This window comes from Mobula hypostoma, chromosome 25 (genome assembly GCF_963921235.1).
Source record: "Mobula hypostoma chromosome 25, sMobHyp1.1, whole genome shotgun sequence".
Taxonomy (NCBI): domain Eukaryota; kingdom Metazoa; phylum Chordata; class Chondrichthyes; order Myliobatiformes; family Myliobatidae; genus Mobula; species Mobula hypostoma.
The window spans coordinates 33,042,748-33,057,212 of NC_086121.1; the positions used below are offsets into that span (position 1 = coordinate 33,042,748).

At 39.1% G+C, this 14,465-nt stretch overlaps 1 protein-coding gene across 3 annotated transcripts in view; it reads left to right on the forward strand.

Annotated features, from left to right (window-relative positions):
• sh2d5 (SH2 domain containing 5) overlaps positions 1–14,465 on the forward strand; it is a 60,137-nt gene that overhangs the window by 28,103 nt on the left and 17,569 nt on the right. For all 3 annotated transcript variants that reach the window (XM_063032822.1, XM_063032823.1, XM_063032824.1), the window contains exons 5-6: positions 10,237–10,509; positions 11,069–11,152. In XM_063032822.1, coding sequence (XP_062888892.1) covers positions 10,237–10,509; positions 11,069–11,152 — 357 coding nt within the window. The remainder of the gene's footprint in view (positions 1–10,236; positions 10,510–11,068; positions 11,153–14,465) is intronic.

The window sequence follows — 14,465 nt, forward strand, 5'->3', positions numbered from 1 at the left end:
GGTGGAATTATGACGTTGTAGCAATTAGTGAAACTTGGCTACAGGAGGGGCAGGACTGGCAGCTTAATATTCCAGGGTTCCGATGTTTCAGATGTGATCGAGGCGGAGGAATGAAAGGTGGGGGAGTGGCATTGCTTGTTAGGGAAAATATTACAGCAGTGCTCAGGCAGGACAGATTAGAGGCCTTGTCTACTGAGTCCTTGTGGGGGAAGCTGAGAAACAGGAAAAGTATGGCCACATTAGTGGGATTGTATTACAGACCACCCAATAGTCAACGAGAATTGGAAGTGCAAATCTGCAGAGAGATAGCAGGCAACTGCAGGAAACATAAAAGTTGTGGTGGTAGGGGATTTTAATTTTTCATATATTGATTGGGTCTCCCATACTGTTAGGGGTCTAGATGGTTTAGAGTTTGTAAAAAGTGTTCAGGAAAGTTTTCTAAATCAATATATAGAGGGACCAACTAAAGGGGCTGCAATATTGGATCTCCTGTTAGGAAACGAGTTAGGACAAGTGATAGAAGTCTGTGTAGGGGAGCACTTTGGTTCCAGTGATCATAACACCATTAGTTTCAACTTGATCATGGACAAGGATAGATCTGGTCCTAGGGTTGAGGTTCTTAACTGGAAGAAGGCCAAATTTTAAGAAATGAGAAAGGATCTAAAAGGCGTGGATTGAGACAGGTTGTTCTCTGGCATGGATGTGATTGGTAGGTGGGAAGCCTTCAAAGCAGAAATTTTGAGAGTGCAGAATTTGTATGTTCCTGTCAAGATTAAAGGCAAGGTGAATAGGAATAATGAACCTTGGTTCTCAAGGGATATTGCAACTCTGATAAAGAAGAAGAGGGAGTTGTATGACGTGTATAGGAAGCAGGGAGTAAATAAGGTGCTTGAGCATTATAAGAAGTGCAAGAAAATACTTAAGAAAGAAATCAGGAGGGCTAAAAGAAGACATGAGGTTGCCTTGGCAGTCAAAATGAAGGATAATCCAAAGAGCTTTTACAGGTATATTAAGAGCAAAAGGATTGTAAGGCATAAAATTGGTCCTCTTGAAGATCAGAGTGGTCAGCTATGTGCGGAACCAAAGGAAATGGGGGAGATCTTAGATAGGTTTTTTGCGTCTGTGTTTACTAAGGAAACTGGCATGAAGTCTATGGAATTAAGGGAAACAAGTAGTGAGATCATGGAAACTGTACAGATCGAAAAGGAGGAGGTCCTTGCTGTCAAGGAAAATTAAAGTGGATAAATCCCCGGGACCTGACAGGGTGTTCCCTCGGACCTTGAAGGAGACTAGTATTGAAATTGCAGGGGCCCTGGCTGAAATATTTAAAATGTCACTGTCTACAGGTGAGGTGCTGGAGGATTGGAGAGTAGCTCATGTTGTTCTGTTGTTTAAAAAAGGATCGAAAAGTAATCTGGGTTATTATAGGCCAGTAAGTTTAATGTCGGTAGTAGGTAAGTTATTGGAGGGAGTACTAAGAGACAGAATCTACAAGCATTTGGATAGACTGGGACTTATTAGGGAGAGTCAACATGGCTTTGTGCGTGGTAGGTCATGTTTGACCAATCTATTGGAGTTTTTCGAGGAGGTTACCAGGAAAGTGGATGAAGGGAAGGCAGTGGATATTGTCTACATGGATTTCAGTAAGGCCTTTGACAAGGTCCTGCATGGGAAGTTAGTTAGGAAAATTCTGTCGCTAGGTATACATGGAGAGGTGGTAAATTGGATTAGACATTGGCTCGATAGAAGAAGCCAGAGAGTGGTGGTAGAGAATTGCTTCTCCGAGTGGAGGCCTGTGACTAGTGGTGTGCCACAGGGATCAGTGCTGGGTCCATTGTTATTTGTCATCTATATCAATGATCTGGATGATAATGTGGTAAATTGGATCAGCAAGTTTGCTGATGATACAAAGACTGGAGGTGTAGTAGACAGTGAGGAAGGTTTTCAGAGCCTGCAGAGGGACTTGGACCAGCTGGAAAAATGGGCTAAAAAATGGCAGATGGAGTTTAATACAGACAAGTGTGAGGTATTGCACGTTGGAAGGACAAACCAAGGTAGAACATACAGGGTTAATGGTAAGGCACTGAGGAGTGCAGTGGAACAGAGGGATCTGGGAATACAGATACAAAATTCCCTAAAAGTGGCGTCACAGGTAGATAGGGTCGTAAAGAGAGTTTTTGGTACATTGGCCTTTATTAATCACAGTATTGAGTATGAGAGCTGGAATGTTATGATGAGGTTGTATAAGGCATTGGTGAGGCCGAATCTGGAGTATTGTGTTCAGTTTTGGTCACCAAATTACAGGAAGGATATAAATAAGGATGAAAGAGTGCGGAGAAGGTTTACAAGGATGTTGCCGGGACTTGAGAAACTCAGTTACAGAGAAAGGTTGAATAGGTTGGGACTTTATTCCCTGGAGCGTAGAAGAATGAGGGGAGATTTGATAGAGGTATATAAAATTATGATGGGTATAGACAGAGTGAATACAAGCAGGCTTTTTCCACTGAGGCAAGGGGAGAAAAAAACCAGAGGACATGGGTTTAGGGTGAGGGGGGAAAAGTTTAAAGGGAACATTAGTGGGGGCTTCTTCACACAGAGAGTGGTGGGAGTATGGAATGAGCTGCCAGACGAGGTGGTAAAAGCGGGTTCTTTTTGAACATTTAAGAATAAATTGGACATGGATGGGAGGTGTATGGAGGGATATGGTCCGTGTGTAGGTTAGTGGGACTAGGCAGAAAATGGATTGGCACAGCCAAGAAGGGCCAAAACCCCTGTTTCTGTGCTGTAGTTTCTATGGTTTCCATGGTTAATATGGCATAGCTGTAAATCTGCCTAGAGCAGGCTGTCCTCAAAAACTCAGTCACTGAGCAAGAAGGGGACCAGTGAGGGAGGCCACCAAGAGACCTATGACAACTCTGGAGGAGTTACAAGCTTCAGTGGCTGAGATGGGAGAGACTGTGCATACAACAACTGTTGCCCGGGTGCTTCACCAGCTGCAGCATAATGGGACAGTGGCAAAGAGAAAACCACTGTTGAAAAAAACTCTCATGAAATCTTGGCTAGAGTTTGCCAGAAGGCATGTGGGAGATTCTGAAGTCAGCTGGAAAAGGGTTCTATGGTCTGATGAAACCAAAGTTGAGCTTTTCGCCCATCAGACTAAACATTATGTTTGGCATAAGCCAAAAACCACATATCATCAAGAACACATCATCTCTACCATTAAGCATGACGTTGGCTGCATCATGCTGTAGGGATGCTTCACTGCAGCAGGCCCTGGAAGGCTTGTAAAGGTAGAGGGTAAAATGAATGCAGCAAAATAAAGGGAAATCCTGAAGGAAAACCTGATGCAGTCTGCAAGAGAACTGCGACTTGGGAGAAGTTTGTTTTCCAGCAAGACAATGACCCCGAGCATAAAACCAAAGCTACACAGGAATAGCTTAAAACCAACAAAGTTAATGTCCTGGAGTGGCCAAGTCAGAGTCCAGACCTCAATCCAATTGAGAATTTGTGACTGGCCTTGAAAGGGCTGTTCAGTCACGATCCCCGTGCAGTCTGACAGAGCTTGAGCAGTTTTGTAAAGAAGAATGGGGAAAAATTGCAGTGTCCAGATGTGCAAAGCTGATAGAGACCTATCCACAGAGACTCAAGGCTGTAATTGCTGTCAAAGGTGCACCTACTAAATACTGATTTGAAGGGGGTGAATACTTATGCAGTCAGTAATTTTGTGCTTTAGGTTTGTAATTAATTTGGATCACTTTGTAGGATCTGTTTTCACTTTGACCCAACAGAGTCATTTTCTCTTGATCAGTGGCAAAAAAGCCAAATAAAATCCACTGGGATTCAATGTTGTAAAACAATAACAAATGAAAACTTCCAAGAGGGGTGAATACTTTAAATGGGTACTATACTTTAAATAGGGGGGTGAATACTTTAAATAGGTCCCTCCCTCTGCCAACCCGATGTCGGCGTGTAACATCATTTACACCGTCATAGCCAGATTACAAACCCAGCACCCGAGTGCCCTCATTACCATCTCGGGTGACTTCAACCATGTTACCATGGCTAGAACACTGCCCAACTTCACGCAGTATGTGAGCTGTACAACCAGAGGGGAGAGGACTCTGGATTTGATGTACGCTAATGTTAAGGATACATACAGCTCCTCTCCCCTCCCCCCATTGGGAAGGTCAGATCACAACCTGGTGCACCTAAAACCCTGCTACGTGCCTGTGGTGAAGAGTAAACCTGCAAGGAAATGGTCGGAGGAGGCTTATGAGGCGCTCCAGGGCTGTTTTGAGGTGATAGACTGGCAGGCACTCTGTGAGCCACATGGAGAGGATATTGATGGGCTCACAGAGTGCATCACTGGTTACATTAACTTCTGTGTGGACTGCAATGTTCCGACAAGAACTGTCCTTTGTTATTCAAATTTTTCTAACCAATTTCCCTCGGGATCAATAAAGTATGACTATGACTATATGTAAGTCATCTGATTGATTTAAACTGCTGCAGAATTCTGTATTGTGTTGGATTTCTGGTTTCTCTTGGCATTTTCTGCATTTATTGTCTTGAATTTCTTGGTCTTTTATTATGTATTTCTGATGTTTGTTGTGTTAACCACCTTCATTATTATTATTATTATTATTATTATTTCTTTTTAACTTTTTTTGTATTTGAACATTGGCTGTTTGTCCTGTTGGGTGCTGTATTTCATTGATTCTATTGTGTTTTTTTGTATTTAATGTAATTGCCCACAGGAAAGTGACTCTCACAGTTGTATATGGTAACTTATATACCTTGACAATAAATTTACTTTGAACTTTGAAGAGCGGAGGTGCATAATGAAGTAAGCAGTGTTGGAAATTAACGTAGCACTTGAGAGGAGGTGCTGTGTGGAACTGCATTTACTGATGCTAACGACTTGTGTAAACTACAATTATTTGTGAAATTGCATTGTGGCACTTCATACCTAATTGCACACACTGCCCTTTTGACCAGTTTTAGGAGTGGCTAAAGATGTCTTGCAGATACAGTTTGTCTCTGTTGCTCTCCAATTGCACAACAAGGCCTCTGCCAAAAGCTTTGCAGCCACTATCACCCAAGTTGTAGTATTCTTCTCAGTTTGGTAAACTTGTACTGAAGATAGCTGGCTGCTGCGTGAGGCAAAATACATTCCTTGTACCTTTAAGATCCATGGAGGTTAACTTTAAAAAGAAAACTATTTATGTATTTGGGCCCTCTGCTGGTATGTACAACCAAATACAGAATCTATTTAGTGCTACCAGTATCCAGGGATCATTGTAAATCACAGTTAGCGTTAAGGTAGCTTTCTGCATGCATTACAATTACAATAAATTATTGTGACATAATTTTCGTGGGGCTGATCAGTTTCGTTGCCAAGAAGTTTTCACCAGATCCCTCAGAAAACCTTTGGTACTAAAGCAAGTGGCCAGGATGTTGACATACATTAGATCTATAATTTTTGTTGCATGGCTAAAGAGAAATTTGTTGCTTTTGGATGGGTTACCATGCACTCAGATCCGGCAGAAAAATACAGATGCATATTTTTAGTATTAGCTGTAGTTTAATTGAACTCAGTCATCTTCATAATGAGCAATAGCCTCTATAGGATCCAGGACATCAAGCAGCAATGCTTCAAAAAGGCAGCATCTATCATTAAGGACCCCCATCACCTAGGACATGCCCTCTTCATATTGCTACCATCAGGAAGGAGGTACAGGATCCAGAAGATACACATTCAGTGATTCAGGGACAGCTTCTTCCCCTCTGCCACCCACTTTCTGAATGGACATTGAACCCATGAATACTACCTCATTACTATTTTATACTACTTATTTAATTTAACTAATATATACACTGTAATTCACTGTTATTATTATATGTTGCATTGTGGATAAAAACAACAAATTTCATGACATATGCTGGTGATATAAAACCTGATTCTGTTAATAACCTCAATTTTGAGCAGAGAATTTGTTGTTTCAAGTCACAGCAGAGGTTGTAGCACAAAACACAGCCTGACACCTTAGTGTGTTTCTGAAGGTGTAGAGCACAGTTGGAGGTATTATGTTTTGAATTAGTCATTGTATTCAGACTGTTTTGCTTTGCAGATGGATACCAAAGTTCCCATATTTAAAGTAGATGAATATCAGAGTATCATTAAAAATACAGTGTGCCATAATGGCATGATTTTTGAAACATTATTCAGAGCTGCTGATCAATGAGTTGGCTGCCTTCTATAAAGCAGGTTTGCTAGTTAAGGTCTACCTCTCATTTGCTTTAGGAAGCAGCTGTGCTAAGAACTTCCAGACACAATGAAATGTAAGGAACTGCAGCATATTTGTTATTTGTGTTCATGGCATCCCATCAACAATATAAAACAAAATTACCTGGCCATTTTCACTTTGCTGGCCGAGAGAGTAAACTGGAATCTAATAGACTACCATATTTCCTACATTACAGCAGTGATTAAATTTCAAAATAGCGGACAGTGGGATACTTTGGGATGACGAGGCTAGACAGATGTGAACTTCTTGCAAAAAAGCATGTCATTCTTTCTTCATCTGACTTTATGTTGGGGATATTTATTACTCATTCCCAAATATTTTCCATGTGTTATGAGGAACTGCCAGATCAGTAAGCAGTACAGACTCTCTTCACTGACAGACATCTGGAAACCAGATCCGTTTTACAAGATAGTGCAATAAGTGGTATTTTTATATTCTCTTATCAATCTGCTGATCTGCTTGAAAAAAACTTGCTCTAATGAAAGTTCTCTAAGCTGCAAAGTTAACTCTAGATATCTCTCCACAGATGCCGCATAATTTGCTAAGTATTCAAAATTTCTGTGTATATATTTCAGGTTTCCAATATTGTTGTATTTCAATTTTCTAGTTTTTAACCAAAACTAATGAATTTATTTTGAGGATTTAGCAAAATGGATTCCAACTTGAATATAAATTAGTACTGATCCTGGAATCCATAAAGTCTTTCAGGATATTAGCCAGTCTAGGGCTGTGCATAAATACAGGGACATCTAGCTGTTTTACTATACCACACAAAAGGTTTGAGCCTTGTTAATATTACCAGTGCTATGATTGCAAATGAGGTTGTGAGGTAGGTTAGGCAGCTGGTTTAACATTCCAGAGAACTGGAATGTATTCTGACCTCCGATTTTGTGTAGCACTTTCAAGTTATCCTGTGATTATGTGGAATTCCCCTAGATGTACCAATTAGCTGGCTAGCTGGTTCCTGTATGTTGGCCCTAGTAGGGTTGAGAATCAGGGTGGAATTGATGTTGAAGGTGAAGGAGAAGTAATTAGACTTCTTCTTATTAAAGATGATCATTTCCTGGCACTTGAGTGGCACAAACTTAACATTTCTGTTACTGATCCAAGTGTGATGTTGACCGGAGATTTCTGGATGTGGAAACAGAATGCCCTTCATATTAGCGTTTATGCTGTGGAGTAGTGCCCTCAGCAGAACCACATGGTGAGCAGCTGCAATTAGCTACATGATCACAAAAGGCCTCTGAACATTGCCTCCCTCCTTGCTCTTTCTCCAGCCCTTCCAACAGACACAGGATGTGAGAAATTGTCTAATTATGGATAGTGGTTGTGTATACAATGCTTTAGTAGCTTGGTGGCTGAATCACTGATATGGTATGTCAGAAACCTGAGTTAAAACCCACAATGGCAGCTGTGAGTGTTTAATCTGGAATTAAGCGAAAAACAAGCTATCATTATTGGCGGTAAACTGCCGGTGGTGTAGTGGCATCAGCACCTCACTTCAAGGCGAATGATCCCAGTTCAAATCCAACCAGCTCCTTGCACACTTTCTATTCGTGCTGCATTGAGTGTCGAGCTAGCAACTCGGCCTCGTAAAGAACAGACAAATACTAACAAAATGGCATAGTGCCACGCAGTGCATCACAAGGCATGGAAAGGAATATACATACACACACACACATTCAAGCTCATGGGGTGGTACGTAAGGACAAGAGAAACACTATCTCTGTTAAGGTAGCTGGGAGATGGGATGAGCATGGATATCTGGGAAATAGAGGAAACGTGGCTGAGGGCAGCAGCAATGGTGAAGGAAGGGAAACTCTGTTTTTGGAGAAGGAGGACATCTTTGATGTTCTGGAACTGATGATGCTGAGATGGAGGAACCAAGAGAAGGGAATGACTTTTTTTTTACAAGTGACAGGGTGGGAAGAAGTATGGTCAAGAGTGGGAAGAAGTATGGTCAAGATGGCTGTGAGAGTTGGTAGGTTTACAAAATACATCAGTGGACAATCTGTTTCTGAAGATGGATACAGAGAGATCGAGAAAGGGGAGAGTAATCGAGCAAGTAAATTTAAGGGCAGAATGTGAGTTGCAAGTTAAAAGTTGAAGAAATTGATGAGTTCAGCATGGATGCATAAAGCAGCATCAATGCAATTGTCAATGTAGCATAGAAAAAGTTGGAAAGCACGACAAGTGAAGGCTTTGAACATGGATCATTCCATATGGCTAACGAAAAGGCAGGCATAACTGGGGCCTGTAGTATATCCAATATTTTAGTAATATTTGAGTAATATTGTAAATATATTGTTTGATTAAGCATTCTTTGTTTACATACTTTATTATGGGTTACATGTAGCAAATATGTGAATGGCATAAGTCATTACATCACCATGTCATATGTGACACTTCACTAAAGACCTAAGTAGACACAATTTCTTGGGGTCCTGTGTTGATCTTTCAATTAATTTATGGAGTTACAAAACATAACAGTGGCAACAAGGAAGTTTTAAAATGAACCTGAGCCAACTATCTATCTCATGAAGCATGGCATGTATTTTTTTCATTGGAAGGTGAGGGAGATGCTCAAGTTTAAAAAAAACACATTTGTTTCAAGGGAAGAGAGACATTCGAGCTAAATAAAAGTCAGAAAAAGGACAAAATTCACAGTGAGTATCAAGTGATAATAATAATAATAATAATAATAATAATAATAATAAACAAACTAAAAGCAGACATGCTAGGCTACATTGGAAAGATAGATGATTTCGATTGCATAACAGATAACTGGAAGATATATACTGAATGAATTGAGCAATATTTTGAAGTAAATAAAATAACCAATGAAAGGTGAGTGCCAGTGTTACTGAGTGCAATAGGTGAAGAAGAATACAGTTTGCTTATAAGTTTAATGGCTGCAACCAAACCAGCCAAAATGAGCTTTGCTGATTTCATGAATGTAATACATACAGGAGCATTTAGAACTGAAACCATTGTTGATTGCAGAACGTTTTAGGTTTCATAAGTGGAATTAAAAGGAAGGGAGGTCCATTTCAATTTTTGTGGCTGAATTGAAGAAATTGTCCAAGTATTGTCAGTTCAGTGATTGGCTTAATGATGTACTGAGAGATTGTTTAGTTTGTGGATTCTTACAAAAAGCATTCAAAAATGGCTCTAACTGAAGCACAACTTATATTTATAGCTATATCAATGGAAACAGCAGAGAGAGGCACAAGTGAGTTGCAGTCAGGAATGAAAGTGACCATGTACAAAATTGCAGCATCTAGACAGAAACCTGCCTAGCTGAACAAATTGTGTTAACCATTGTGGCAGGGGCTCATATACACCAGACCAACGTAAATTTAAAGAGAAGAGATAAGGGAAGAGATAAAGATAAAAAGTCAAGTTGCAGTTTCCGAAAGAGCACTAATCTGCAGGCTGTTGATGAAAAATCTGATAATGATGAGCGTGACATAGTATTAGGTAGTTTTAAGATTTACAATGTGAAAACTAACAATAGACAAGCAATATGGCTTACACCAGTAGTGAACAGACAATTAATTTAAATGGAACTGAACACTGGCTCAGCTGTTTCAGTCATTCCACAAAATGAGCTTGAACAGCATTTCAAAGATACTGAACTGATGCTTGAAGATATCCAACTATGAACTCATCTGGAATATTTCTTACTTCCTTTGCCCCACCTCGCCTGATATTCAGTGCATTAACTGCTTTTCTCTACTCAAACCTCAATTAAGTTTCCAAATGTCAGCCTTCCATTGACCCATGAGCCTAGCATTGCCAAATTTTACAGTGATAGGCCCAAAATGGAAGCAATTTTTTGCACACTGTACAGTTTTTGTAAGTTATTTGGACTCACCAGTTCATTGCATTGGTAATTTTAGTTTACATCTCTCTCTCTCTTCCATAGGCAATGATTCTCAATTTGCAGCTGTGCCGGATGTTCCAGGTTGCTTACTGCATGAAATATGAAAAAGAGCAAGAGAGCAGTGCACCTGTCATTAATTGCACTAATCAAGAAACTGTCTTGGAACCAAGCTCCCCAGTACTTTCCACAAAACACGTGAAAGAGCGGTATGGTGATTTGGAGGTTTCCCTGAATGTCAGTGCCTTGGTGACCTTTAGGAGAATTCCACAACAAGAGGAAATCAGATCAAAAGAAGTTGTAAAGCAAAATGAACAGGTATAGTGCATATAAATTATTTTAAGTAAGTGCCAGATTGCACAAACTTAGATCGTTAATTTTATAACACTAATTAAAGTAACAGTGAATTAAGTAAACATTATTACCTCATTTTACCGTATTGAAATTTGTTTTTTTTTATTATTGCTAAGAATCATTTTGTTCAGTAAAGCTGTTATTAGAGGATATAAAATCTATTTAGAGTGGCAAATTGCATGCAGGCAGGGATAGACATTTCTAGTTTCCAATATGCAAAAATGCCATTCTTCAAAGATTCAAAATACATTTATTATCAAAGCATGTATGCAGTATACAACCCTGAGATTTGTCTTCCCACAGACAGTCACAAAATAAAGAAAACCATGGAACCCATTCAAAAAAAAACATCAAACCCCCAAAGTGCAAAGAAAGAACAAATCTCACAAAGGGGTACCCAAAGATAATTGCTATGAAGAAGTGTATTTCTAGAAACAACAACATGCTAGTCACTCAGTCTCCTGGCTTTCACAGACTTAACTTCTCTCCAAATCATTTGAAAATAAAATTTTGTCACTTGCAGGATTCAGAGGAAACCTTTAAAAGTGAAGAATGTGGATATCCAACAAGTAGTCCAAATGCATGTGATCCTTCAAGTGGACCTAAGGTACGTAATGTAAAAAATTACAAGTTCTTCCACCTGAATCTGCATCATAGACTAGACCTTAATATTAGTGTTTATGTCGCTTCTGCATTTGATATTACTGTTGCTTCAATGAGTAAGGATGTGCATTCATACAATTGCTTTAATGAACACCCTCTGATTAATTTATACAATTAGAAATTGACAGGTTTAGAATGTTGTGAATATTGTGCGAATAGAGTGGATCAGAAAATGAAAATGCTAATTAAAGAGATTGTCTAATAAATTGGTTTGGTAGCCACATGGGTCAATTATGATTTCCTCTCCTCAGCTCACCAAATGATCTGGAAGAGGGGAAATCTACTGACAATAGAGCAAATCCATTTAAAGTAACTTGTTGAAAAATAAGTCTCCAATGTGTCCTAATTATGCAAATGTAAAACATACTGTTCTTTATGATCATGAGCTGTGAACGACTGCTCAATTAAAGATTTTCTTGATTCCTCTCATATCTTAGCTGCAGAGGGGTATTCTAATGAGATAAACTATGTTGTTTTCAGATTTATTTCAGCCACTTTAATTTTTTTTTGTAACTACCTGGAGAATAAATAACAATCTTAGCAGCAAGCAAGTTCTTTTCTGAATTTAGGTCCCTCTTTCTTTCATGTATTCTCTTCTTCCTTTCCCTATAGGCTTTTGAAGAAGCATTTCAAAAAGTGATTTGGAATTAAAGAAAGAAAATGAGTTTTTTTTCAATCCAGGGCCACTTGAGAGAAAATATCTAAGAATCACAACATTTAGAAAACGATAAAGTCATACACAAATAAATGGATGTGTTTAAACTGTCATTGGACATTTGATGGTTTGTGGTGCTGCAAGTCATTTTTAAAACTGAATTTCTGATATCTAGTACCACTTGTGAATATACCAGTATCTCCAGCCTTTCTGTATAAATTGTCTGAGTAGAGGAAGATGCAAGGAGATCTGGTAGGGGTATTTAAAATCATTATTGCGTATGCAGATGACTTTCATTCCATGGGCTTCAATCTTAATCTAAACCTATAATGTACCACTTTAACAGATACCATTTGCACAAAGGGCAGCACGGTAGTGTAGTGGTTAGCACGATGCTTTACAATACCAGTGACCCAGGTTCAATTCTTGCTGCTGCCTCTAAGGAGTTTGTATGTTCTCCCCATGACCACATGGATTTCCTCCAGGTGCTCCAGTTCCCTCCCACAATCCAAAGACGTATCAGTTAGTAGGTTAATTGGTCATTGTAAATTAAACTAAGGATGAATTAGGTTAGTGAACGGCATGACTCGTAGGGCCTGTTCCACATTATATCTCAATTTAAAAAAAATGTATATTTATTACAATAACCTCATTACTCTCTTGATTCTTTGTTCTTTCAACAAACATTCCTAACAAATTAGTCAGGCATGATTCTGTATTAACAAATTCATTCTGGACATTTCTCTACACAATCCCTATTTGACCAAGTAACCACATTTCTACCCCTGATTATTGTTTCTTGAGCTTTCCTCATCTCCAAAAATATCCTACAGTTACTGGATTTGTCCCTAACCCTCTTTTTGAACAAGGGTATAATATTTGCAGTTTTCCAGATTTCAAGTACCACTTGGTGAATTTAAAGATGTATGGAAAATTTTGGACAGGACCTCACAAATTTAATCCCCCCTTCTAGAAGGATGCATTCTATCTGGGCCCATTTGTTGATCCGTCAGCTTTTCTAATAACTTCTCTTTATTAATTTTTGACCTATAGAGAACCTCAGAAACATTTTTCTTTGCTGAAAATCCAGCAGCATCTTCTTCCTTGATAAAGATTAATGTAGAGTACTTTCTTTGTACGTATGCCTCTATGACTAGATTTCTTCTCTAGCCTTAGATCAATTTTACCTGTTGCCTAACAAGGAGGTGGAACAGTAGCATAGCCCCCATAATGCTATTACAGCACCAGCAAATCAGGTTGAGTTCCGCCACTGTCTGTAAGGAATTTGTACACTCTGCCATGACTGCGAGGGTTTCCTCCTGGTGCTCTGATTACCTCCCACATTCCAAAGCCGTATGGGTTAGAAGGTCATATGGGTGTATTTGAGGAGCATGGGCTCATTCGACTAGAAGAGCCCGTTACCACGCTGTATCTCTAAATAAAATAAATAAAAACAATCCTTCCCCTGTTTATTCATTTTCTTGAATATTTCTGGATTATCTTTTATGTTTGCTCTGTCTTTTATTTTACTGTTCAGTCTTTTCTTGTGCTCTATTTGCCTCTACTTCCTTTTTCCTTCCTGTCTGAACTTCATATGTTCAGCCTGGTTTCCATTCGGTTAGCATACATAAACTATTTTTATGTATCATAACAGAGTGTTTAAGAAAGCATAATGCATACTCATCTTTATTAGTTGAGAAATTGAGTTCAGAAGTCAGGAATTAATGTTGCAGCTTTATAAAACTCTAGTTAGGCTGCATCTGGAGTTTTTCATACAGTTCTGGTCACCCCATTATAGGAAGGATGTCAAAGCTTTGGAGAGAATGCAGAAGTTTACCAGGATGTTGCCCAGATTAGAGGGCATGTGATTTAAGGAGAGGTTGGACAAATCTGGATTGCTTTCTCTAGAGTGGCTAAAGCGGAGGGAAGATCTGATAGAGGTTTATAAGATGATGCGCGGCATAGATACAGTAGACAGACAATGTCTTTTTTCCAGGGTTGAAATATCTAATAACAGAGGACATGCATTTAAGGTGAGAGGGGGTAATTTCAAAGGAGATATGAGGGGCAAATTTTTTCACATTGAGGGTGGTGAGTGCCTAGAATGCACAGCCTAGGGTGGTGGTTGAGGTGGAAACATTAGAAACTTTTAAGAGATGTTTAGTTAGGCACAGGAATCTGAGGAAAAAGGAAGGATATGGACATTGTGTGGGCAGAAGAGATTAGTTAGCCATTTGATTATTAATTTAATTGGTTCGGGACCTGTGGGTCAAAGGACTTGCTCTTGTCTTATATACTGTCTTATGACCTATATTCTAATTTTTTAAATTTTTGATATTTCAGCTGCTACAAATGAGCAAATTTATTTCCTTCTGAATAAAATGTATGTTAAAGATTAACGTTTTTCATTTCCTGATTTTCTGTGTGTGAGAATTTTTCAATGTATTTGGCTGATAACAGTGTTATTACATAACCTTTTCCAAATTACATGATTGTTGATCTAACCAGAAATCTGCCACTGCTGAGAGCAGAAAACAAAATGGAGGAAGAAACCTCTGCTAGGGAGATCACCAGACCACCATGGGTAGCGTTTGGAAATAGA